At 39.8% G+C, this 26,737-nt stretch overlaps 2 protein-coding genes across 9 annotated transcripts in view; one reads left to right on the top strand and one right to left on the bottom strand.

Annotated features, from left to right (window-relative positions):
• Positions 1 to 913: 913 nt before the first annotated feature.
• Positions 914 to 13,211, bottom strand: TIGD4 (tigger transposable element derived 4). Its single transcript, XM_003417517.4, has 2 exons — positions 4,123 to 13,211; positions 914 to 3,954 (listed from the first exon to the last, which is right to left on the bottom strand). The coding sequence occupies exon 2, from the start codon at positions 3,410 to 3,412 to the stop codon at positions 1,874 to 1,876; it is 1,539 nt and encodes a 512-aa protein (XP_003417565.2). The 5' UTR covers positions 3,413 to 3,954; positions 4,123 to 13,211; the 3' UTR covers positions 914 to 1,873.
• Positions 13,212 to 13,255: 44 nt separating this feature from the next.
• ARFIP1 (ADP ribosylation factor interacting protein 1) overlaps positions 13,256 to 26,737 on the top strand; it is a 204,122-nt gene continuing 190,640 nt past the window's right edge. For 5 of the 8 annotated variants that reach the window (XM_023557115.2, XM_023557119.2, XM_023557118.2 and 2 more), the window contains exon 1: positions 13,256 to 13,369. The gene's annotated coding sequence lies outside the window, so the exon portion shown is untranslated. Of the gene's footprint in view, positions 13,370 to 20,011; positions 20,121 to 26,737 lie in introns of all 8 variants that reach the window. The other 3 variants (XM_023557117.2, XM_064267584.1, XM_064267583.1) reach the window with 2 other exon arrangements.

Below are 26,737 nucleotides of genomic sequence, written 5' to 3' on the forward strand. Positions count from 1 at the left end.
TGCAATACTTTGTCCTTGGACCCCTAAACCCAAGGGGAAAAACAACAGAATTCTCTTTTATCCTCTACGGTATACATAAGAAGCATTGTGGCATACAGTTAAGAGGAATGCAGGACTAGGTGGCGACCAGGGAACTACTGCGTTTTAGGTCTGGCTCTAAGATTTTAACCAGATCATTTAATCTTGCATGGTTTTAATATCCTCATTTGTAAAAATGGAGATAATCATGGAATATCTGGAAAATTAAAGAAAAAATACTGGATAGCAAAATGGCATATAAGAGGAGAAAGAAAGAAAAAGGATTTATTGAGGTTTCAATATATACCAGGTATTACAGTTACAGGTGAGGCTCTCTTAAGCTCCTTTAGGTCCATGAGTCTACCAAACTAAAATTTTAAGTTATCGGTAAATTAGTAATAAAATACCTTTAATTAATCTAACTAACTCTAAATGAAGTTTTCTTAATTTTAGTGCATTATTTAAGGCATACTATTATTAAATCTCGAAAGCTGACTAAATCAAGAGCGGAAAATAAAAATGCTTTCTACGAACATTCCCTCCAAATGTGTCTCCCGTAGGCAGACTAATAATACTTCATTAGTAAATAATCTGCATGAAGTCTTCCACTTTTTCAAAATCCTTTTCAAAGGGACCTAAATTAGTTGTAATAAGATAAACAAACATACATTTCATTTAACAATGAAAAAGTCTCATTTTTATGTTTTTCTACTGCTTAACTACTATACTTCATAGATAAAGATTAAATAATTTCATACAGTATTTTAAAACATTCTATAGGTAAAATTTCCTCAAAGAGAAATCTAATCCAAAATGTTACCTTAAAAAAAAAAAAAAAAAAGGATTAAGTATATCAAAATGTGCTAAAAGGATATTCTGCTTCTCCTGAAAAAGATTCAGTAAAATCAAGAAAATAAACTTTGTAGATTAAAAGCTTAAGCTGGTAAAATTAGAAAATATCTAAGGACCACTTAAGATGTTTAATTTTAATAATTGCATATGTATTTTATATTTACCTTTAAAGAGTAATCTTATTAAAATATAAATATCATAAGCATTTAATAAGTATTTTAGTAATGTATTTTTCTATTAAACACACACATAGACACAAAAAAAATACTTAGGAAGAATCCATACATTCTTATGACAAAAAAAAAAAAGATACGGTTATGGTCTTCCATTTAACCTTACAAAGAAACAACTTTAAAGCAGTGAGACATATTTTTATCATTTTGGTATATTGTTAGGCCAGATTTTATTTTCAGTAGGTTTTGATAATTTCTTATTAGGAAGATGAGCTAGCTATGAAAACAAATAATTTAAAATTACTTTATTAATACTTGATACTTGAGAGTCTAGTTAGAATCTACCTGGCATAGATATGTCTTTATAAACATTTAAGCTATATATAGATGTTTTGTTTCTTAGCCCAGGTAGATAAATTAAAATATTCTAGAACATGATCTGAATTTAAGAAAACAATAGAAAAGAGCAATCACCAATTAGATCTGTATGAATCAAATATTTGGGGAATTCTTTTTATTTTTTACATATAACCCCTATGTTTCAAGTACAAGGCCTCTGAAATATATTTTTTCACTCCCCAAAAGTTAGCTAAACAGAAATTAATACTTTTTCATTTACTTAATCATTATTTAATTTAATCTACCCAGAAAAAAAAAAAAAAAAAACTACCTAGGGAGCTTTGTTATTCAGACCAAAAACTTTTGCAATGAGACCAAAGACTACAAGTTTTTCATTTTTTATGTTTAAGTGGTATTTTCCCTTTACATACCTTATAGAATAAAACACATCAGGAAGACCTAGTACACTTCAGATGTTGTTCACTAAATAATTATTTAGATGATAAAGAGTTAATAAAATTCTCAAGGTCTGCTAAAGAATCATGAAGCAGATCATTCATATCTTCACTCCTGAGAAATTTTTTCAGGGTATCTAAAGCAGTTAGTGCCTCATTTTTTGAAGGCAACGGGAGTTCAGTTCCTGCAGATCCACTGTCATCCTCTTCGTCAGAAGTACAAAATCCGGTTTCGTCCGATTTACTGTCTTCTGTGCCTACTGACTCGTCATTTGCTGCAGCTTCACACGTCTCCACATCATCATCCAGGGCAGCATACTCCTCCAGAGATAAACCTTCAGGAAACTCCACCCCTGCCGCCAGAGCATGGGCAACCAAATCAAGACCACTGTCTGTCTCTGCATTTGATGTGTCACCTTCTCCCTTTTGGGATTTGAATCCTGCCTCTTCATAGCTCTTAATAATAGTCTCTGGGGTTACAGTCCTCCAACAGAGGTGCAATGTATCAACTGCATCTAGTAGGGAAAACATAAATTCTTTGCTGTCTTCAACAGACCTTAAAAATTTCTTGATAAGACAATGTCGATATTTGATCTTAAGGCTTTTAATAACACCTTGTTTCATCGCTATAAATTTGGAAGATAAACATGATGGAAAGAATGCTAACTCGATGGATTTTAGGTCTTTTACCTCTGGATGTGCAGGAAAAGAATCAACAAAAATTACCACTCTTCTTTGTTGAGCTTGAAATTTTTCATCAAGCTTCCGCATCCATTGTTCGAATACTTCTGAGGTCATCCATGCCTTTCTGTTAGCTTCGTAATACACAGGCAATGATTTCATGCCTTTGAAACAATGTGGATTTCTGTTTTTCCCAATGACAAGCAAAGGAAGTTTCTCTGAGCCATCCATGTTTGTCCCAACCACCAGAGTTATTCTGTCTTTGCATAATTTTCCAATTGAGCATGTTTCTCCTTTAAATGCAAACGTATTCGTAGGTAACATTCGATAAAACAACCCAGTCTCTTTTATATTAAAGATATTTTTAGGATGATAATCATTTAAATAATAAGGAAGTACATTTTGACACCAGACAGTTGAAGGGTCTACAGGTGTAGCTGTAGCTTCTACAGGTTGAGCTCTGAATACTAAACCATACCTGGATTTAAAGCGATCCAGCCAACCATTGCTGCACTTAAAATCACTGTGTCCCAGTTTCTGGGCAAAATCATTAGCTTTTAGACGCAACATTGGACCATTAACTGGTACATTTAGGCATTGCGCAATTCGATACCACCTCATTAATGCTTCTTCCAGATCTGTATAAAAAGCAGTTCTCAGTCTTTTTCTCTTTGGATCAAATCTCAGAGATTCAAAAGCTTCTAGAACTTTGTCTTTATTCTTCATAATAGAAGACAATGAATTTTTCTTTATTCCATACTCAGCTGCAATCTCTGCTTTTTTCTTGCCACTTTCCACCGCATTTATGATGTCAATCTTTTCCTCGATGGATAGACTTTTCTTTTTCTTGGTTGTTGCAGCCACAGTTGAGGCATCCGCGGGAGCTTCTGCCATCTCTACCAGTGCTTATGCAGAGATTTCTCCTCTTACTTCCTGGTGTCTGGTTCTTTAATTTATTTTCCAGTAGGATTCAGATTGCTGCTTTCTATTCCACTTCATATGTTAAAAGTTGTTAAGTGTCTAACAGTTTTGCTCTTTAGGAAATTGATGACTAAATACACTTTTTCAAAAGACTTGACTAAGAAAAATACTATATGCAGTCAGAACATTTTGGAAGAGAAACGTCCTTCCCAGAGCTTGTGTAGCTCAGTTTAGTTTACTCAAAGTTCCAGAAGTCAGGCTTAAATAGAAATCTCATTATATCAAGCATGTCCAGTCTTGCCGATATATTTTTGGAACTTCAGTCCTTTAAGATAATCCATTTTATCCATGTACACATTCGACCTCCTATTAATTCTCCACAGAAGGACTCAGAGATAAGAAAAAATTGTTTAGTAATTTTCATGCAAAACGTTACCTACTAATTTCCAAATCTCTTCAGGGTGAGGAAGAAAATGGTAAAATTCTCCAAGGATTTTAGGATGTATCTTCTGTCTCTTAAAAATGTTAAGGAAAAAAAAAAGCAGCAATTTTAGAGAAGATAATGTCAATTGAATTATTAAAAATAAGATTTATACCAATTAGTTTTGCTCTTAATAATAGTAAAACAAATGGAAACATGTTTCTGAAAATACCGTACCAAAGGTTCTAGAAGGAATGCTTACCTCCTGAAGTGCCTCTCTGTAAAAAGCTCTCTAGCTCTGCTGTGTGCATTTGAATTCTCACTTGCCTTTGAATGCTTTGTAATATATACTTCTGAAATAAATCAGACAAATTTAATCTGTTTTGAAAATATGGGCTTACCAAAATTAAAGAACTAAAAATGATGCTGGATAGATCCTTGGTGGCTATTTTTTACATGAAGTCACAGACTGCCCCCTCTGGCTTCTCTAAAAGAAAAACAGTCAGTAGTCACAAGGTCCAACTTTTAATACCACATGGGAGACAGTGTCTCCTTTGTAGGCGTCTGGGAGAAAATGCTTCACTAAAAAAATCCAATCAAGTAATTGATAATTCCATTAAAAAACTCTAGACCTCATTTTATCAAATGCTTAAAAAAACCAGTAACTTTTGCTATCATTTGACACATCAGCCACATGCACGAAGGCCAGGAATACTTCATAAAATGTACAGAATAGACAAATTGTAATGAGAATATAATACAGAAAAAGACCTAGACTAAGAGTGAGAAGGAGAATAACCACAGGTCCTAACCTCTCAGGGCCTCTACTTTCTTATTAACATAAAGGCTCTACCACAGCGTGAAATACAAGCTTTGGCACTAGACAGACCGGAATCGAGACCATTTAGTACGTATGTGACTCTGGGCAGTTCACTTAACCATTGGAAGCCTCAGTTTCCTTATCATAAAATGAGGGTATCACCTACCTCATAGGGTTGTTTCACATTCAGTGAGATCCAACGACGTGAGTGTAAAGTACTTGGCACAGTATTTGTTACTGTTACCCACCAGCAAGTCACGCCGGCTCATGGATGACCCCGTGCACAACTGACTAAAATGCTGGCTGGTCTTACACCGTCTCCATGATCAGTTGCAGGTTGGACCATTGTAAACCATGGGGTTTCCATTGGCCGATTTTCAGAGGTAAATCACCAGGCCTTTCTGCCTAGTCCATCTTAGTCTGGAAGCACCACTGAAACCTGTTCAGCATCATAGCAACACACAAGCTTCCACTGACAGGCAGGTGGTGGCTACACATGTGAATTCTACCAGTGAACCCCCACTGCCTCAACACAGGACTCAACACTTCACTAAAGTGTTCAATAGATACATGTTGATGATCTCATTGTTATTATCTTTGGCTGTGTGAATTTACAATTAAGGGGTTTGATTAAATCCCACTTGCAATAGAGGCAAAAATCCCATCTTAAATATATATTGAAAAGAGGGCTCTTCTTAAGCAAAATAGTCCTGTGAGACAGTCACAGTGCCCCAATGGGTGAGATAACAACAGGCTAACTGGATGAGCTGGTGGTGTTGCTAGTGAGGTAGTGGGGCACTCCATTCCTTAAGTTCTTCCCTCTGTCCTCCCACATTTCCCAGATGACATGGACACGGTAAGGGGGGGCTTTTGGACAAAAGTCCTCTGCCTTTTTTGTCCAACTCAAAGCAGTAATTTTTATCATAAGAATTACTACAAGTAAGGGGTTTTTTGTTGCTGTTGTCGCAAAGAAGACCTTAGTAATAATAATGATGGCCCAGGGCTTTAGTGTGCAAACTGCTTTACTACCAGTATTCCAAACAAACCAAGGAGGTAGGTAAGACTGGATCTCAGTGGTCACACAGTTATGGTGTGGCAGAGTGCAATCTGGGACTCAGGCGTTCTAATGTCAAGTCTACCGTTCTTTTCACTCTATTACCATGTCCCTGAGTCGCACTGGCAGGGCCTCCTCTGACCACAGTTACACTTTCTATGTCCCAGCAATAAGCTGAGTCGGCACTTTCAATGCCATTCCAAACGTTACCAACAACAAAAAAAGAAATGAAAAAGAAAGCAACTTCAGGTCTCTACTGCAGAACAGACCATTATGAATTCTGTGACCACAAACTGCAGCCACATACAACTGTTCAGGAGATCTGACCCTTCTAAGCAAGATTTAGCAATTCAACGACCAAAAAAAAAAAAAAAATCTTGCTCATACAAGGGACCTCCCTGTACATTTTTTCTTGTGATTTCCTATAAATCTGGGCCTTTTTTCAAAATAAAAAAACTCTAAAATCTTGTTCTTATTAGGAAGAAATCAACCTTCAGAAATTAAGAGTTAATAAGAATCATTTTTTCAAGAAAAGACAAAACCAACCAAAACTATCTCCAAGAGGAAAAGGCAATCTACTCAACTTCTTCTTTCCCTTTTCCCTCCTTTCCTCTCTCCTTATCTTCCTTCAATCGAATTTTATTTGTCAAAAATAAATTCCATCATCTCAAATGAAAAGAATTACAGAAAAAGTTAACTTGAATTTCCTCCCCTGCCTCATCCCAATTAAGGTAATTTAATATTCATAATCAAAGATTACTGATTATCTTGATCAAATTAAAAATAGTGATATCTTTATTTATCCCCTGAGTGATAACAATATGTATTTCTTTCTAAAACAGTAAGCTACAATTTTCTGTGAAAAGATCCAATGTATCTTTACTCCTGAAATAATAACACTTCTAATGCAAGACCAGACAAGTTAGACTTTTTCCTTAGAAAAAAATAAGGTACTAATACCATGTAAATAATGAAGCTAATATTCTCCATACTCCAGGGGGTAATGTCTGGGGGTCCCCCTCCAGCCCCCCAAGGAGTAATGGTAGCAGCTAGTAATTTTCAGAAGTATTCATTCTTTCTATTAAGCTCATTCACCATTCTATTCCTTTAAAACATTACAGCAGAGAAAAGCTGTACTACGTGTCAGAGAATATCTTCTCTTAGGTTAACAGTAAAGCCAGCCAAATAATAAAAATAGATGATTCACCAGAAGACTTACCAATTCAACCCCAAATAAAGAAAGCAATGGTCAACCCTACTAGTAATAAGAGAAATGTAAATCTTCTTTTAAAAAGGGAGATCCTTTTTTTTTTTTCCCAGAATGGCCCAAAAGGGGGACATACAGAATCTATGTTTGCCAGGGTACAGTAACACAGATTGTTAGTTGGCACACAAATTGGTACGAAGCTTCTAGGTGGGGGCAAATTAACAAAATGGTACAAAAACCTTAAAAATGTGTATAATTTTTTATCCAGCAAGTCTATATCTAAGATTTTATCCTGAAAGAATATTGATGTAAAACTAGTTTAGCTTACAAGTATATTAATTCTGTATCGCTGTGTAACAAATTATTACACACTTGTTGTTAGAAGCTGTTGAGCTGTTTCTGATTTATAGTGACCTAAAAAAAAAAAAATTTTTTTTATGTACAACACAACGAAACATTGCTGAGTCCCGCACCATCCTTACAATTGTTGCTATGTTTTAGTCCGCTGTTGTAGACACTGTGTCAATCCATCTCATTGGGAGTTTTCCTCTCTTTCGCTGACCCTCTACCTTACTAAGCATGATGTCCTCCAGGGACTGGTCCCTCCTGATAATATGTCCAAAGTTTGTGAGACATAGTCTTGCCATTCTTGCTTCTGAGGAGCACTCTGGCTGTACTACAGCTTAAAACAATGCTCATTTATCATCTCATAGTTCTGTAGGTTAGAAGTCCAGAAAGACCCTACTGGGTCCTCTGCTTAGGGTCTCACAAGGCCAAAATCAAGACTGGGCTGGGCTCTTATGTGGAGGCTCTGGGGAAAAATCCACTTCCAAGCTCATCTGGGTTGTCTGCAGAATTCAGTTCCTTGCCGTTGTAGGACTGAGGTCCCAGTTTATTTGCTGGATGTCAGCTGGGGATCATTCTCAGCTCCTAGAGGCCACCCTCCGGTCCTTGCCCCGTGAACCCCATCATTTCAGCAACGGAGAACCTTCGAATCTCTCTGACTTCCTCTGCTGCCACCAGCAGGAGAAAGCTCTCTGCTCTTAAAGGACTCGTGTGATTAGGCTGGGCCCACCAGATAATCTCCCTTTCGTTTAACTCAAAGTCAACTAATTAGTGAACTTAATTATATCTGCAAAACCCCTTTGGCATGTAACATACCCATGGAAGTGATATTCCACATATTTTCAGGGGAGAGAATTATAACAAGGTGATGGTCATTGAGGTCATTTTAGAATTCAGTCTACCACACAAGAGCTTGCACTGTTGTTTACCATAGACAAAACTTGAAGTAACCTAAATCCTAAATGTATAACATAAAAGAATTGGTTAAATAAATTAAGTGATATCTATATTTTTTTTATATATTATATTCCAAAATACTACTGAGCCATTACAGAAGAATATTTACCAATATGAGGAAAATTCCATGATATATTAAGTGAAAAAAGCAAAATACAAAATGGTATGCCAACAAATACAACATATATTGTCAGCTCTGAGAGAAAAGAGGCCATGTCTGCACTGTTCCTGGCTATTCCCACAGTACTTTCACACCAAAAACCATACCCACTGCTGTCGAGTTGATTCTGACTCATAGCAATTCCAACTCATAGTGACCCTATAAGACAGAGTACAACTGCCTCATAGGGTTTCCAAGGAGCAGCTGGTGGATTTGAACTGCTGACCTTTTGGATAGTAGCCAAGCTCTTAACCACTATGCCATCTGGGCTCCCTACAGTGCTTACTGCCCAGCAAACAGTACGTTCTCAACAAGAACTTGTTAAATCAGTTAATGAAATCTATATCTATGCATTGAAAAAAATACATTGACCAAATGTTGAGTGTTTCCTCTAGGTAATGGAATTATGCATAATAAATTCAACTTCTAGAACTCTCATGTTCTACTTTCGTACCAGGTTGTAAAAATCATTCAGAATATCATATCAAAGAATATAAAAAAATTATTTTTCCCATTCAGAATATCTGGGGGGTGGTAATAAGTTGTTCTCCTTTTATCAGTGGTTAACAGCCCCCTGCAGGGAATCAGCCACTTTCTGAACTTAAGAAAACATTCACGCATTATCTTCCACAGACAGACAGAAATAACTACGTCTACTTAATCCTGCCTGGTACTGTTACCCTAAGTATCAGCAGTTCTTGGTATTCTGGAGTTTGCCTGGTGTGCAGTAGACAATATATTTCTATAACTTAAGCAAAGTTAGACAGTTTCCTGGTGCTATGAATAAATAAGTCCAAAGTTCAGCACCCTTCCCGCAAGAATCTTATTTATCATGGGAAACTGATATGCACACACAGTCGTATAAGGCAGACTAAAATGGAGGCTCAAATCAAGTGCTATGGGATCAAAGAGGAGGTAAAAATTAATTCTCACAGGGAGGATAAAGGATGAGTTCATGAAGAAAGTAGCATCTGAGCTAACCCAAAGGGTGGGTAGCTATTTATAGATAAGGAGCATAGGAAAACATTTCAGCTGATAGGAACAGAGAGTAATAACACGAAGGCGGGAAATTACAGGTCAGTTTGAAGCATATTTTTTTTTTTTTTGAGCATATTAAGCAGCTCTGTGTAATTTAAGCTACACACATACATATACGTACACAGAGAAAGGAAGACTGTTTATTTAGTTGACTATACACCAGAAAGGAGACTGGGGCAAGACCTTGGTGAACTTTGAATGCCAGGAAAAGAAATTGGACTTCATTCAGTAGGCCACAAACGCCACTCAAGGTTTTTGTGTGGGGGAGTAACAAGGTCATGTGAGCAGCTTTCCCCAGTTACCATAATAAATGCATAAGAGAATTCTACTGCATTTAGAAATAAGTGAAACTCACAGTCTAATGACACAGTTCATCAAGCACGCAAGTGTAAAACAAACAAAAAAAACAAACCTGTTGCCGTCGTGTCTATTCTGTCTCCCAGCAACCTTGTAGTACAGGGTAGAACTGCCCAATAAGGTTTCCAAGGAGCAGCTGGTAGATGTGAACTACCGACCTTTTGGTTAGCAGCTGTAGCTCTTAACCACTGCACCACCAGGGCTCCAGGGTTTTTTTTTTTTTTGATGCAAATATAGTCTATGCATAACTGAATGAGGCTGCCCACGCATCTACTATAATTTTTTTTTTTTAATGTAAAAAGTCCTTACACATCGATTTTGTACCTAACTTTTCCTGGGCTTCTTCAAATCTTGCGTTAATCAGCATCCTCTAATAAAAGGTTTGTTTCCAGAGGATTACACTGTGCAATCAGTAACGTAAATATCTCTCCATGAAAAGGGAGTTGCCAATAAAGAGTGATGAAATTTTTGAGGCATCACGAGAATCCCCTCAGAGAAGATATGAAAGTAGTAGTACATTTTCCTTTCGCTTCAGAAAACATCATTGATAAACACATATAATGTTCAATACCTAAAGCCACGTGGACATCTAATCCATCCAAAAAGGAATAAAAACAATATCCTTTAACTTGTTGCTGCCTTTCCCTCCTGGTCACTAAATAACAAAACAGCTACTAGCCGAGTGAATAAACAGTACCTGGTTTTTTGAAAGCTGAGTAAATAGCCAATATCCATGAAAAGGGGAATTAATAGATAATCCCCAACGTCACCAGCATGTATGGCAGGTGGCTATTCCCTTTCTTCTCACTTCCTCGAACATAAATGCCAACTGTGAGGGAAGGAGTAATCTTTCATTCTTCCTAAAAAGAATGGGCAGGCAGAATTCCCCAAGCTCTAGGGCAAAGGGGTAGGGGGGGAGAAGGCAAGAAAGAAAATGGAAAAGAAATAAAGTGTCCTGCTAATTAGGATTAGGTTTAAAATCAGGTCTTTCTGCTAATGTGAAAATTTTTCCCCAGATCCAAAGAACACTAGCTGCTGCTTCCTTTAACCCAAAGGATGCACAGGCTTTCATTATTTTCCATCAGCACCATCTGAAGTAGCTGTCAGGGTGTTCTTCCAACTAGTCTGCATTCTAATTTCCCTTGGGGCAGTAGAAATCATGAGATTAATTCTGTGTAGCCTTGCACAGTCTACCATGTATGAAGATGATGATGCACAGTACCACAGCAGCACTGGACTGAAAGAGTACCTCACAGGATTAGTAGCATTTTCACCAAGCCAAAGTTAGCATAAGCTCCAAGTGGTTCCAAGTCCATCAGAATCCTCTATCAAATCTATCAGCAGTTATAGCTGCCAAGGAAACTATTCAGCTAGGGATGAATATCTAAAGCAACTATCTACCTTTCTAATAATAGAAGAAACACTTCTGCATCTAACAGGCTTAACCGAGAAACTTAAGTGAAGCTAAACTTCCCAAAACCCAGGGACAGCTAACAGGAATCCTCAAGGCACCAGGCAGGTCAAACAGTTAAATACTCATTGTTCACATCATTCAAGCACCGCTGAGCATTGTGTCACCTCTCACTAGCCAACTCTTACTGCTTGCCTTCCGAAACCCTAAGGATAACACTCGTACTCAGCTGTGGAGTTCTATTCTTATACAGTAAGAGCAGTAATTATTCTAGATTTGAATCCTTTTCCTAAAATTAAGAAGATTGATTGATTCAACACCAACACAACAGCTTTGAACAGAAAAATCCACAGTAAACTGAAGAGCAGAAGTTGCCATTTGAGTGAGTTGGCACATGTATTTGTTGTTTTCTTTTGTTAAGGACAGAGCCATTTAAGATAAGGGCCCTTGACACACAGATTTATGTTTGGGGGTTTCAGTACTCCTTTTTTAAGGGAGGTATCGCACTCATCCTGCAGGTCTTGGTAGATCTTAGAATTTACTTTTGAAACATTTTATGATGTCATAGATATTTGCTCTTCATGGATAAGGGGATAGATATCTGTACAGGGATATACTTTTAACTAACTATATTGAAGCTGAATTCCCTGGAAATGTGTAGAGGCAGAGTTCTGTCTTTAGGCGTTTAGTCATTAAAAAATGTCTTGTGAGCTAATGTGTCAGGTAAAGAAAGGCATGTGAGAACTCCTGTCTAAAGAGGGTAAATCCCACCATATGCACTAAGTTACCATTCACATTTCTGTGAAATAGGAGTAAAAACAAACATTCAAGACTGCCAAAGGAAGAGGAGTCACAAAAGGCAGCTGGAAGGGAGATGTAAGCGGATAGGCCAAAAGGATGTTTTGTATGTAAATCAGCTTCAGGTATGTCTAGCACCACTGCGGGACCATACTTTCCTTCCATTCGGTGCTGGGGAGGGAAGAGTTTTCGAAGTACCAGCTGGGGCCTCGACTTAGGAAACTACAGCAGGTTCTGAGAGAAGCGGTTGGTCAGTGGTTTTTGTAGACAGGACAGTGATCTACGTAAGAAGTAACGGGACCCGCATGGAAAGCAGAGCTCGGTGATCTGTAAAAAGAAAGGAAGGAGGCGCAGGAATGAAAAGTATCAGAGATCCAGTGTCAGTGAGAGAGCGAGTAGGGCAGAAAAAGGCAGAGCAAGTAAAAGAGCTTCAGAATGCCAGGTGTGCGGGTCTGGTCTCCTTGAAGGGGGTGCGAGTGCGTGACGTAACCGGCGGGGGGGGGGCTCTCCAGGCGCTGAGGAAGCGAGGGTGGGGCGCCCGAATCCTGTCTGCTCCCCTATCCCGCATTCCTCCACCCCCTCCCCCCCAGCGGGGCTGGAATAACCTTCTTCGTGCTCTCCGGTGGCTGAGACAGAAGATTTGGCTCTCCTGAAGTCTGCGTGGGCATGAGCTACGTCCACCTTCACCCTCCCGCACCAGCTCACCGTCTGTTGGGGGGACGCCTAATACGTGAGGCCAGGGGTGTGTGAGAGAACAGGGATGCTGAGGACTCCTGGAGACCTCCGACCATCCAACACCAGGCTGGCGCGCTCTTCTGCAAGCTTCTCGCTCCAGCAGGTGCCTCGATCGAGACGCGCAAAGTAGTCTACAATTCGGCTGCGGTCAGAAAACTACCCGGGCAACCGCACCGGCAGAGCCCCGGATGTGGTTGCTAGGGCCGCCGCGGGGGGGCGGGGCCAGCCTCCGGGATAGAGGCCAAGGGGGGGCCTCGTGGGTGGTGCCGCCGGCACCATCGAGACGTGGCCGGGTCAGGCCAGATTGAGAGACAGAGAGGCCGTCCAGGGCCGAGGACAACGCTACTTCCGGTCTCCTCACTTCCGCCTCCGCCGCTCTGTGTGCGGGCTGTAGAGGCCGGCTGGAGAGGCTGCCGGCCCGAGTGTCCTCGGCGGTTGGTCAGTGTGAGACTGTGACAGCTGCAGTTGCTCCCCGCCCCCGAGGAGCCGAAGTGCGCGGGGGGAGGGGAAGAAGGAAAAGGTCCGGGTCGCGTTTCCGCTCCCTGCTTGCCAGGGTTGAAGCGATTCCAGAGAGCAGCGGCAGGGATAATCCTCGGCGGTGAGAGTTGCCGGGATCTCCGCGGACAGGTGAGGGCGGAGCAGGCCAGAAGCCAGCAAGAAAGAGTGGGAGAAGGATGGTCTGAGGTGGTCGGCGGAGGCGGACACGTTGCCTCAGGAGTTCGCCGTTTTGGACTTTCACAGGGCACTTTATCCTTAGTCTGTGCCACTTCTGACCAAATATTCCTTTAGTTTCTGCCCCTGAAACGGCCCAGTGAAGGGAGGACCGGCCCTTCCAGGGCGGCACCCTCTCGGGCTTGCGTGCATTGGATGGAAAAAGGGGCTGCAGGATCCAGGTCTTCCTTGACTAAGTCTTGGAGCGGGCCACCTTCAGGTTCGGTGTCCAGCCTGTCTGTCTGCCCTTCTCTCCGTGCATCCCCCGCTTCCTCTCTCCCGCCGTGGTAGTCCCTCCGAGAGGTCCCCCGGCAGTGGTGAAGGGAGGAGCGATGCCTGTGAAATGTCCCAAGTCTGAGTGTACTTGTGAAGCCGTCCAAGGATTGCTGGAGTTTGGGAGGGAGTTGTTCTGTGTCGCGTCCGTCCCGCTTCGCCAACTTACTACCGTTTACGTGTCTAGGAAAAGGAAAGTGGTTTTTTTTTTTTTTTTTTTTTTTAAAGAGCAGTTTCTAGACGCGCTTTCCTTTATTTTTATTATTACGTCTTTCGTTTTTTCTCATCTCCTGCTTGAGCCCTTTGATCCCCAAAAGTTTGTATTTTACGCTTCCTGCAAATCCTAGAGGATCCTCTTTTAGGATTTCTAAATTCCCCCTTGTTTTCTCTCTGATAAAAGTATATAAAACCTCTATCTCTGTTCTTTTTTACAAGGAAAAATGGAAAATTTGTAGGACTTTTCATAAACTTGTGCTTTCACCTGCAAGGGCGTGTTCACGTTGCAGTTTTTAGTTAACTTCATTGACATGGAAATGTGGGCCAGGTTTGGTTAAGTTAAATCAGCCCTGTGTTAAAACCTTGTGCAGTCGATCCAACTCATAGCGACAGAATAGAACTGGCCTATACGGTTTCCAAAGCTATGGTCTTAACAGAAGCGGGCTGCCACATCTTTCTCCCGGAGCGGCGGGTTCGAACCGCCTACCTTTCGGTTAGCAGCCGAGGGCATTAACTGCTGTGCCACCAGGCTCCTTTTAGCCCTGTGTTAAGGCGGCAGAAACTGGTCATTTCATTGCTGCTATCTCAGAGTGGCTACAGCAGACCGTGGTACTCTTCTAATTCTACTTTTCTTCAGTTTGTCCTGCGTTGTTTTCTTGCTCAACGTGACCAACACCCTCTCCTCATCCCTGCCTATGAAGTCTGACTCTCATTATCTGAGGAAATAGAATATATTTCTAATCTTATTTTCTGACTTAAAATCTCTGCCTCAGTTACTTTGCTTCATTTTCAAATTGATGATTTAGTTTTCTTTGGATTAATGGTTTGCCTTAAACCTCGGTCTTGATTTGGGGTCCGTGGTCTAGGGGTTAGTATCTTTCAGGATTCTTCTCATTCCCACCTGTGAAATTATATGCAAAGTTTTGTTTGAGTGCATCCCTTCCTCACCCCGCATAAGGTCCATTCTTTTAATGAAATTCCCAAAGCGGGTATATGACCTTTAGAAAATGGTTAAAAACGTTTTACTCCTTAGACAGCGAGGTTGGTTGAGGCTTGTGAAAACATTTTTTGTGGAGCTGTTGTTTTTCCAAACTGTAAATGACTTGTTTTGGTACCTAGGAGAGTCGAATGCAGGGATTCTAGCTTTATAGTGCAATCTCTACCTCTAAATGTGTTCCTGAGTTCCTTCCTGGACTTAGAGAAGGAAGTAAGACTGCCTCCTTATTTAGTCCCTGATTTGTGGTTTTGAGGTTTCTTTTTAGGGTGGTTAAGAGCTCGGCTGCTAACCAAAGGTCAGCAATTCGAATCCACCACCTGCTCCTTGGAAACCCTGTGGACCAGTCTGCTCTGTCCTGTAGGGTTGTTAAGAGTTGGAATCAACTTGAGGGCAACAGGTTTTTTTTACAAGTTTGTTTGTGGCCGGTGATCTGGAGATCTGGTAAGTTTATAAATCAATGTGTTTGTGGTTGTTTTATACATACTGAATATCATCAGCCTACTAGGTGTAGCTCAGAGTAAAAAGTTTAAATTCTGCTTGTACTTTGCTTTCATTTTCTTACTTTTCATCTAAGGCATATGTCTTGGGCTTCAGCTTTGCTAACCCACCCACTGCCGTTGAGTCGATTCCAACTCATAGCGACTCTATAGGACAGAGTAGAACTGTCCGATAGAGTTTCCAAGGAGTGCCTGGTGAATTTGAACTGCTGACCTCTTGGTTAGCAGCCATAGCACTTGCTAGGAAGGGCAAATAGGGTGTTTCAGTGGCTGGTCCCTAAGCCAATGGTATGTTGCTGTTTATCTTGACATCCCCTTTCCCTCCGTTCTGTATTACATATTTTAATGATTGTTTCTCTCTTGTGAATAACTTAATATCCTTTCAAATTAAAGTTTGGAGTGCATGTTTGAATTTACTGATTTGGCTCGGAAGTATTTGTTGACTGAGAGTCTGAAATTCTAAATGTTAGACTCTTGTTTTTCATAGAATCTTAGAACTTGAAACCTGTATACCTCATAATAATCTATGTACAGTAACCAGTTCTTCCTGCCTACAAAAATGAAATTTTCCCTCTGTCTAGCATCCTCACTTGGGGAGCAACCATTATCACTTTATAAAAAATATATTATGCTAAACTAGTCTCCTACGGTAATAACAAATTCAAAAGATAGATTATATGTGACACCATAACAGCAATTAACATTCATTTACTTACATGTGCAAAGCCTTAAGCTAAGTGCTTTACATGATTATCTCATTTAATCCTCACAGCAACCACATAAGGTGGCTAAAGCCCCCAGTTTTATAGATAAAGACATTAAAACTAAATGATTAACTGAAGCTAAAGTCAGTTGCTCACAAATACGCTGGTGGAGCCATAATTTGAACTTAAGTTTTTTAACTCCAGGCTGTGAGCTCTTAGCTGCTATTCTAGACTGCTTCTACCATACTTCCATTGCATCCTTTTTTTGAATGATGCTCACCTGATTTTCCATCAGATGTTAAGAAAAGGAAGTCTTTTCTTCTAGTGAATGAATACGTGGTTTGAGTATCATACTGAAAAGTATGATAAAAAGGAATGAAGTTGGAGAAGGCCTGGGGAGTGGTGTTTGATACTGTTTTGCCATGGGGATGGATATGTGTCTTTCTGCCTGACTCTTCCTCTCTCTGTGTTTGTATGTGTCTGCTTATTATATTGGAGCCCTGGTGGCGCAGTGGTTGAGAGCTCAGCTGCTAAACAAATGGTAGCCAGTTCGAATCCACCAGCCTCTCCTTGGAAACCCTATAGGGCAGTTCTCCTCTGTGCTATAAGGTAGCTATGAGTCGGAACTGACTAGATGGCAATGAGCTTGTTTTTTTTTTTTTAAACTCGTTATATGAAGAATGGAAGTGGGAAAGTAAGGATTATAAATAATAAACTTGGCATTCTGAGTCTGGGGGTATAAATAAATTTTAGAATGAAAAATTGGGGATAGAAGAAGGAGGTAATTCAACAAGGAACTTAATGTGATATGACTATGGATGAAAAACTAACAATACGTGTACAGACTGGAAAAGGAAATAGTTTCGCATAATATGGGAGGTGATGACTTAAAGACCATGACCGTTTAAAAGTCAGATATGTCAAGTATTGATTCTGGGATATATAAAAAGACTGTAACAAACGAAAGGATGTGAAAGTAATCTTGTTATACTTGGTCTTTACTAGCTTTAGGCAGTCATAAATGCCACTGAATAGCCCTTGCAGATTCTCAGCTCTTCTCTCCAAGACAAAAGTATATATTTTCTCTTTCCTTTATCCTTTTCATTTCCTTCTTTCCCCTATTTGTCATTCTCCTTCCCTGCATTTCTTCTCAACTTCTGTCTTAGGATGAACATAGGCAGGTGTGACTTAGCCCTGTTAGCAGTTGATTCCTGAAAAAAGAAAATAAGGTTTCTTTATGAAGTAATTAGCTTTTTCCTTAAGAAACATACTTATTTAAGTGAATACTGTTCTTCAAAGTAGGTACTCTGCCTTGAAATGCACTTCTGGAATGACTTTTAATTCAGAGTAAGACATACAACAGTCAAAAGTTCTTGCCTGGCTTTATCACCTCACTTTAGTTATGCAGTCGGACTGAATGACTTTGGTTATTTGGAAAAAAAATCATCTTTTCTCAAAAGAGAAAGACTTGCCACCTAAAAGGATTCATAGACTATCTGGGGCTCTGAAAGTGGTCATAAAATTGAAAATTATTCAAGTTTTGTGAAAATGTGGCAGTATCTTTAGAATAATCTCACCTATTTTTTTTTTTAAGGTACTTAAATTTTTTTAAATAATATTTTATTGTGTTTTAGGTGAAAGTTTACACAGTAGATACCCCTTTAACAATTTTTATTTTTTAAAATATCTTTTTTAATGTACTTTAGATGAAGGTTTACAGAGCAAACTAGTTTCTCATTAAACAATTAATACATGTATTGTTTTGTGACATTGGTTGCCAACCCCATGACATGTCAGCACTCTCCCTTTCTTGACCTTGGGTTCCCTATTACCAGCTTTCCTGCCCCTTCCTGCCTTCTTGTCCTTGCCCTTGGGCTGGTGTGCTCATTTAGTCTTGTTTTGTTTAATGGGTCTGTTGAACCTTGGTAGTGACTTCAGTACTGAACTATAAAGATTTTTGGGGGCCATTCTCTTGGGGTTTCTCCAGTCTCTTGTCAGACCAATAAATCTGGTTTTTCTTTTTTTGTGAATTAGAATTTTGTTCTACGTTTTTCTCCAGCTCTGCATGGGACCCTCTGTTGTGATCCCCATCAGAGCAGTTGGTGGTGGTAGCCAGGCACCATCTAGTTGTGCTGGACTCAGTCTGGTGGAGGCTGTGGTACTTGTGGTCCATTAGTCCTTCGGACTAATCTTGCCCTTGTGTCTTTGGTTTTCTTCACCCTTTAACAATTTTTAACTTGTTCAGTACCATTGGTTACAATTTTTACAATGTGTCAGCATTGTCATTATTTCCATTCTGTTTGTTTTGTTTCCGTTGATCTAGATTCCCTTTCCCTCCTTGCCTTCTCATCTTTGGTTTTGGGTAAAGGTTGACCGTTTGGTTTCATATAGTTAATTGTTTAAGGCAGAACATTACTTACGGGTGTTATAAGCCAATGTGTTATTTGGTTGAAAGGACCTGCAGAAATAGCTTCAGTTCCAAGTTCAAAGAGGATCTTAGGGCGATAGTCTCAGGGGCTTTTCTAGTCTCTGTCAGTCTAGTAGGTCTGCCCTTTTTTTCTTTTTTTTTAGGAATTTGAGTTTTGTTCTACATTTTTCTCTCATTCCGTCTGGGACCTTCTATTGTGTCCCTGGTCAGAAAGGTCATTAGTGGTAGCCGGGCATCATCTAGTTCTTCTGGTCTCAGGTTAGAAGTTGTGGTTCCTGTGGGCTCTTAGTCCCCTGGACTGGTTTCTTCCTTGAGCCTTAGATTTTCTTCACTATCTTTTGCTGCATGCGAATAGAGACCAATAGTTGTATCTTAAATGGCTGCTTGTAAGCTTTTCAGACCTTAGATGCTACTTACCAAACTAGGATGTAGAACATTATCTTTGTGAACTATGTTATGCTATTTGACTAAGTTGTCCCCTGAGACCGTAATCCCAAGCTTCTTGACCCAGTGAACCAAGCCCATAAGTTGTTTGGATATGTCTAGAAAGCCTCTGTAACTGTACCCCCTATGTGATTTGTTATATATGTGGATATATATGGAGCACACACAAATGTGTATATACTTACGCCTACAGATACGCCTATACATGCATGTGCATTTACTCACATATGTCTTCCGAGGTACATATATGCATCCATATCTACCTCTGCAACTGCACACATATTCTTTGGTTGTTTTACTGTTGTTACAAAATTGTACATGTAGCATTTACTGAAGTTGTCCCTCTATCTTGTGTACTTCCTAGTGTCTTTATTTACCTTGGTCAAGTTGTGCTGACTCCACCCATACTTGGTATTGCCTTTCCCATCAATTAAAGCAACAAGTGTCTACCCTTTAGAAAGTGATTCCCCCTCCTTCTCCCTCCCATACCTGGTAAACATCAAAGAGCTTTGCTTTCTGCGTGTCTGTCTGTTCTTGACTTTTCGTAATAGTGGAACCATACGTTATTTGTCCTTTTATGATTGACTTATTTCACTTAGCATAGTGTCCGTGTTATAAGCTGTTTTGTGGACTCCTCATTATTCTTTATGGTTGTGTAGTATTCCATTGTATATATGTGACACAATTTGTTTATTCATCCATTGATGGGCACTTAGGTTGTTTCCATCTTTTTGCTATTGTCAATAATGCTGCAGCGAACATAGTGTGCATATGTCTGTTCATGTCACTGCTTTTGTAGCTCTGGGATGTATACCTAGGAGTGGGATTGCTGGATCATAAGGTATTTCTATTTTTAGCTTTTTGAGGAAGTGCTGTACTGTTTTCCATAGTGGTTGTACCATTTTACAATCCCACCAGCAATGTATAAGAGTTCCAGTCCCTCACAATCTCTTAAGTGTTTGTTTTTTTCTGTTTTTTTGATCATTGCTGTTTTTGCAGGGGCAAGACGGTATTCCATTGTAGTTTTGATTTGCATCTCTTTGATGGCTGAAGATCGTGAGCATCTTTTCATGTATTTATCGGCTGCCTGAATGTCCTCTTTAGTGAGGTACCTGTTCATGTCCTTTGCCCACTTTTTTTTTTGAATAATTTTTATTGTGCTTTAAGTGAAAGTTTACAAATCAAGTCAGTCTCTCACACAAAAACCCACATACACCTTGCTACACACTCCCAATTACTCTCCCCCTGATGAGACAGTCTGCTCTCTCCCTCCACTCTCTCTTTTCGTGTCCTTTTCACCAACTTCTAACCCCCTCCGCCCTCTCATCTCCCCGCCAGCAGGAGATGCCAACATAGTCTCAAGTGTCCACCTGATCCAAGAAGCTCACTCCTCACCAACATCCCTCTCCAACCCATTGTCCAGTCCAATCCATGTCTGAAGAGTTGGCTTCGGGAATGGTTCCTGTCCTGGGGTGACAGAAGGTCTGGGGGCCATGACCACCAGGGGTCCCTCCAGTCTCAGTCAGACCATTAATTCTGATCTTACAAGAATTTGCCTTTGCCCACTTTTTGATTGAATTGTTTGTCTTCTTGTTGAGTTTTCAGTATATTTTAGAGATTAGATGCGTATCAGGTATGTTGTTGCAAGATTTTTTCCCAGTCTGTAGGTTTTCTTTTTTACTCTTTTGGTAGAGTCTTTTGATAAGCGTTAACTATTTAATTTTTAGTTTTGTTTGATAGGGTATTTATGCCAAAAATAAGATGCCTTAATTTTTTTGTTGCCGTTGCTCTCTCCCCCACTAGGTGGAGATCCCTGTATTTACTATTCACTTGTTTCCTGAAACTGATTAAAAACTGATGTGCGTTTTATGGGATGTCTCTTTACAGGAGAAATAAAAGTATGGACCTTAAGCTTAAAAATCCATGGGATTGCCATGTCTCAGAGAATTATTTAAAAAAAAAAAAGAAAACTTTCTCAGAAAAAATACAGAAATGATAAAAACTCTAAAAAACTTAGAGATTTGTTTTTCTTTACACTGTTTCAATTTCCCCACTTAAATTAATTTCAATAAAGATTGCAGTGTATAGGAGGGATAGAGAAGTCTGCTTTTTATCAAAATACTTACTTTAAGCTAGAGAACTAGTTAGCACCCCAAGAGGGTGCTTATGTAATTCGTCAGTCATGAAGAGAATTGGAAATTAAGTTTGAGTATGGTTTTATACAATTTGTTTTTGTGAACTTCCATCAAATAATTTTTACATCTGTTATTACTTTAATAGGCTCTTGGGCAAATCCAGTTTGTTTCAGAAGTATCCTGAAGTTACTTTTAGTGGAATTTGATCCAAGACTTTTTTTTTTAATTGTACTTTAGATGAAGGTTTTCAGAACAAACTAGCTTCTTATTAAACAGTTAATACACGTATTGTTTTGTGACATTGGTTGCCAACCCCACAACATGTCAGTATTTTCCCCTTCTTGACCTGAGGTTCCCCATTACCAGCTTTCCTGTCCCCACCTGCCTTCTTGTCCTTGCCCTGGACTGGTGTGCCCATTTAGTCTTGTTTCCAGATTTCTTTTGTAAGGTAACGTAAATAACAATGCCCATTTATCCTATTTTTTATCCATAATTCTAATGAATAATTTAAAATGAACATATTGGAATTTAACTTCTTTTTTTCCTGGGAAGACCTTTATTGCTCATTATATTTTTCTTTCATTGCAAGGTGATTTGAAAGCAGGGAATAAATTGTATCTGTCTCTTTATTCTAGCTACTAGTCTAGTATGGACTATATTAGAGCTCGTGCAATCACTTCCTTTATACTGTAATGAAAAAAAGTAACATTAAGTGATGGAAGAGTTTTCAAATTGGTCTAATCATCAAACCCTTTCTCCTGATATGAAGAAATGCTTTAGTAGGTTCAGTGGCCCAAGATCACAAAGCCCATCGGTGTCAGAAACATGATTAGAACTAGTTCTCCTTTTTGGATTTTTTCATAACCCAGTGTATTTTTATTTATATTTTCAAACTTTCAAACTTGTTTTAATTGTACTTTAGATGAAGTTTCATAGAGCAAATTGGTTTCTTATTAAACAATTAACACACATACTGTCTTGTGACGTTGGTTGCTAAACCTGGGACGAGTCTACATTCTCCCTTTCTTGGGTTCCCCATTCCCGTTTGTCCAGCTTTCCTGTCCCCTCTTGCCTTCTTGTCATTGCTTCTGAGTTGGTGTGCCCATTTAGTCTTGTATGTATGGTCGAGCTACGTGTATTATTGTTTGTTTTGTGGGCCTATCTAATCTTTGCCTGAAGGGTGAACCTCAGGAGTGACTTCAGTACTGATCTGTGAGGGAGTTTGATGCCAATACTATTGGGGTTTCTCCTGTCTCTGTCAGACCAGTAAATCTGTTTTTTTTTTTTTTTGTAAGTTAGAATTTTGTTCTGCATTTTTCTCCAGCTCTGTCTAGGACCGTCTTTTATGATACCTGTCAGAGCAGTCAGTGGTGGTAGCCGGGCATCATGTAGTTGTGTTGGACTCAGTCTGGTGGAGGCTGTGGTGCTTGTGGTCCATTAGTCCTTTGGACTAGTCTTCCCCTTGTGCCTTTGGTTTACTTCATTCACCAGACAGGGTGGGACCAGTGGAGTATTTTAGATGGCCTCTTGCAAGCTTTTAAGACCCCAAACGCTAGTCACCAAAGTAGAATATAGAATATTTTCTTTATACATTATGTTATGCCAGTTAAGCTAGGTGTTCCCTGAGACCGTGGTCCCTAGCCCTCAGCCCAGTAATTCAGTTCCTCAGGGAGTTTGGATGTGTCTATGAAGTTTCCATGACTTTGCCTTCCTCAAGTTGTGCTGACTTCCCAAGTATTGTGTACTGTCTGACCCTTCATCAGAGTTACCACTTTATTATCTAGTTAGGATTTCTCCCTCGTCATAACCATCAAAGATTGTTTCCTTCTGTGTGTAAACCTTTTCATGAGTTTTTATAATAGTGGTCTCATGCAGTATTTGTCACATTGACTTATTTCACTCAGCATAGTGCCATCCAGATTCATCCAAGTTGTGAGATGTTTCACAGATTCATCATTGTTCTTTATCATTGCATGGTATTCCACTGTGTGTATGTACCACAGTTTATCAGTTCATCTGTTGATGGCCAGTTAGGTTGTTTCCATCTTTTTGCTGTGGTGAATAATGCTGCAGTGAACATAGGTGTGTATATATCTATTCATGTGACAGCTCTTATTTCTCTAGATATATTCCTAGGAGTGGGAGTAGGTTCCTTGGCTTTTTTTTTTTTAATTAAAAAAAATTTTTTTTAATTGTGCTTTAAATGAAAGTTTACAAATCAAATCAGCCTCATACAAAAACTTATTTACACATTGCTATTTACTCCTAGTTGCTCTCCACCAATGAGACAGCACACTCCATTTCTCCACCCTTTGTTTCCGTGTCCATTCAGCCAGTCTTGGCCTTCACATCTCCACTCCAGACAGGAGCTGCCCACATAGTCTCATGTGTCCACTTGATCCAAGAGGCTCACTCCTCACCAGTATCATTTTCTATCTTATAGTCCAGTCCAATCCCTGTGTGAAGAGTTGGCTTTGGGAATGGTTCCTGTCCTGGGCTAATGGAAGGCCTGGGGACCATACCTCTGGGGTCCTTCTAGTCTCAGTCAGACCATTAAGTCTGGTCTTTTTATGAGAATTTGAGGTCTGCATCCCACTGCTCCTTCAGGGATTCTCTGTTGTATTCCTTGTCAGGGCAGTCATCCATTGTAGCTGGGCACCATCTAGTTCTTCTCTTTATTTTGCTCACTTGTTTGAGCCATCTTATCCTATTTTTTTCATATGATTTGTTATTGTCTGCTGTCTTGTGGGCATTAAGGTGTTATTTATTTGTTGTATGTTTGTTTTGTCCTAATTTTTTGTTTCGCTTTGTTTTGATACATTAGGGTGGACAGGGCAGGTTTGCGTGTCTGATAGCTCATCTCGTGGCACCTCTTGCCAGGTGGGTGGGGCAGTGGCGAGCAGGATGTGCGTGTGTTGCTGTTCACTTGGTATATGGGCCAGCTGGCAGAGGACTGGGCAGGCGTGGGCTGCCATCTTTTGTTGGTCTAGCAGCACGGGAAGGCGATAGTGCTCTACCAGTGGGTGGGATGGTGGGTGGGATGGGTGTGACAGGTGACCAGCAGCACAGGAGCACTCCCTGCCTCTCACCGGGTGGGTGGGATGGTGGGTAGGAGTATGTGGCAGGCAACCAGGAGAGCAGGAGAGCTCTCCAGTGTGCTGTGTGGGCCAAGGTGGCGGATGGGAGGATGCGGCAGGTGACCAGGGGCACAGGAGCGCTTACTCCCCCAAAGCCTACACTCCCACCTACTTCTCCCACTTAATTCGCAAGGTAGTTGTTAAGAATAGTGTTGGAATATATTAGGAAATGATAAACCTGCTCTGTCTCACATGGTACCACTAACTAAAATGTGGCTGTTTTATTGGTTAAAATTTAAAAATTCACTTCCTTAGTCATACCAGCCACGTTTCTAGTGCTCGGTAGCCATGTATGGCTAGTGGCTACTTTACTGGATAGTGCAGATACGAAATGCTTCTATCACGGCAGAAAGGTCTATTGGCCAGCTCTGCTAAAACTTTAAAGTGTGATATGATCGGTGATACAGTTATTATATTATTGAGCCAAGTTTTTAAAAATCTCTCTTCCACATGGTGCCTAGTAGTTTTTATTTTAGCTGATAAAATATTTATTACCATGCCTCCCTCAACTTTTTGTTCTACCTAACCTGAATAGCCGTAGTCTTAAGTGTGTTTTTCTTGGCTATTTGGGGATTATACTTAGCCACTTTTGTAAGATGGAGTCCCTGGGTGGTTAACGTGCTTGGCTGCTAACTGAAAGAAAGGTTGGTGGTTTGATTCCACCCAGAGGCACCTTGGAAGAAAGCCCTGGTGACCTGCTTCTGAAAAATCAGCCATCGAAAACCCTATGGAGCACAGTTCTACTCTGACACACATGGGGTCACCATTGATTGGAACTGACTCAATGGCAACTTGTTCGGTTTTATTTTTTTCTAAGATAAAACTGTCAGCTTTTCTAAGGGCATGAATGTTTTCTCTCTCCTCTGAGCTCTAGATCTATATATCTTGCTGCTTAGCTGATATTTTCTCTTGAATAACTTAAAAGGTACCTCAAATCCAATATGTCTAATACTGAACTATTCCTCCCCTCAAAAAAAAAAAAACCTAAAACATTGGTCTTCTTTCTTTGTTCCTTATTTCAGTGAATGATGCCATTAGTTGTAAGATTCAGAAAACTAGAAGTGATCTTTAATACCTCCCTTTATTACCTGATATGTTCAATCTTTGAACAAGTTTTATTAATTTTACTTTCTAAATGTCTCTTGAATCTATGTCTTCCTATTTCTACTACCACCAGTTTAGTTTGTTACCATCATCTTGCCTGAAACTTCTACAATAACCTCCATTCTTGTCCTCCCACTTCTCTTTGGCCTCACTCTAATCCATTATCCATCCTAAAGGCACAGCAATTTATTTTGAAACTGATTTTAACTTTCCCTTCTCCACATCCTTTTTTGGTTTCCCATCTCATGCATAGGCGGTAAGATAAAAATTGCTTCTATGATAAAAATATAACTCCTTAACAGTGCTTAACCCTCCAGCCTTGTTTTGCCCATTTCTGCTTAACTCTGCGCTTCAACCATGCTAGCCTCCTTTAGTCCTTTGTACTTGTCTCCTTCCCTGCCATTGCAGGCCTCTTCACATGCTTTTCTGTGGACCACTGTTTTTCCCTTTTCTTACCTTGTTGGCTCCTAGCCACCATTCACACCTCAGCTGAAGTTTTGCTTCCTTAGTTCCCTAAGGAACTTCCAGATTAGGTCATAACAGCAGACATTTACCACAGTTGAAATTTACATGTATTTGTGTGAGGCATTGGTGGTTCAGTGGTAGAGTTCTCAAATACTGTGCAGGGGACCCAGGTTTGGTTCCTAGCTATTTCACCCCTTGCAGAGCCACCATCTGTCTCTCAGTGGAGGCTTGCGTGCTGTTGTGATGCTGAACATGTTTCACTGGAGCTTTCAGACTAAGGTAAATTAGAAAGAAAGGACTGGCAGTCTGCTTCTGAAATCAACCATTGAAAATCCTGTGGATCACAATGGCCCGATCTGCAACCGATCACAGGGACGGCCCAGGACTGGCACCGTTTCATTCCACTCTACATGTGGTTGCCATGAGTTGGGGGCCGACTCCATGGCAGCTAACAGAACAACAGGACAGTATGATTATTGGATTGTCTTTCTTTAACTAACCTCTAAGCTCTATGAAGGCAGGGACCCATCTTTTTTGTTCTGTTTTTCTTTTTTGACTCATTATTGAATTCCTAGGACCTAGCTCATTGCCTGACTGATTGAATTGAATATTCAGGTTGTTTATATTAAAGATTTCAGTTCATGGAGTTTTGTAATATAAGATTTTCAGTGTGAACGTTTATAGTACTTAAAATAGTAGTAATTAAATTGTCATTTATATAGTTTTTTTCGAGTGCATGGAAATAAATTATTAATAGTGATGTAAAATATGGTACAGTATTCTGAGATGAATATTTTTAAAAATTTAGAACTTTAGATTTACAGAGTTATTGCAAAGATGGTGCAGAGATGCCCGTATACCCCACATCCAGCTAACATCTTACG

This window comes from Loxodonta africana, chromosome 13 (assembly GCF_030014295.1).
Source record: "Loxodonta africana isolate mLoxAfr1 chromosome 13, mLoxAfr1.hap2, whole genome shotgun sequence".
Lineage (NCBI taxonomy): Eukaryota > Metazoa > Chordata > Mammalia > Proboscidea > Elephantidae > Loxodonta > Loxodonta africana.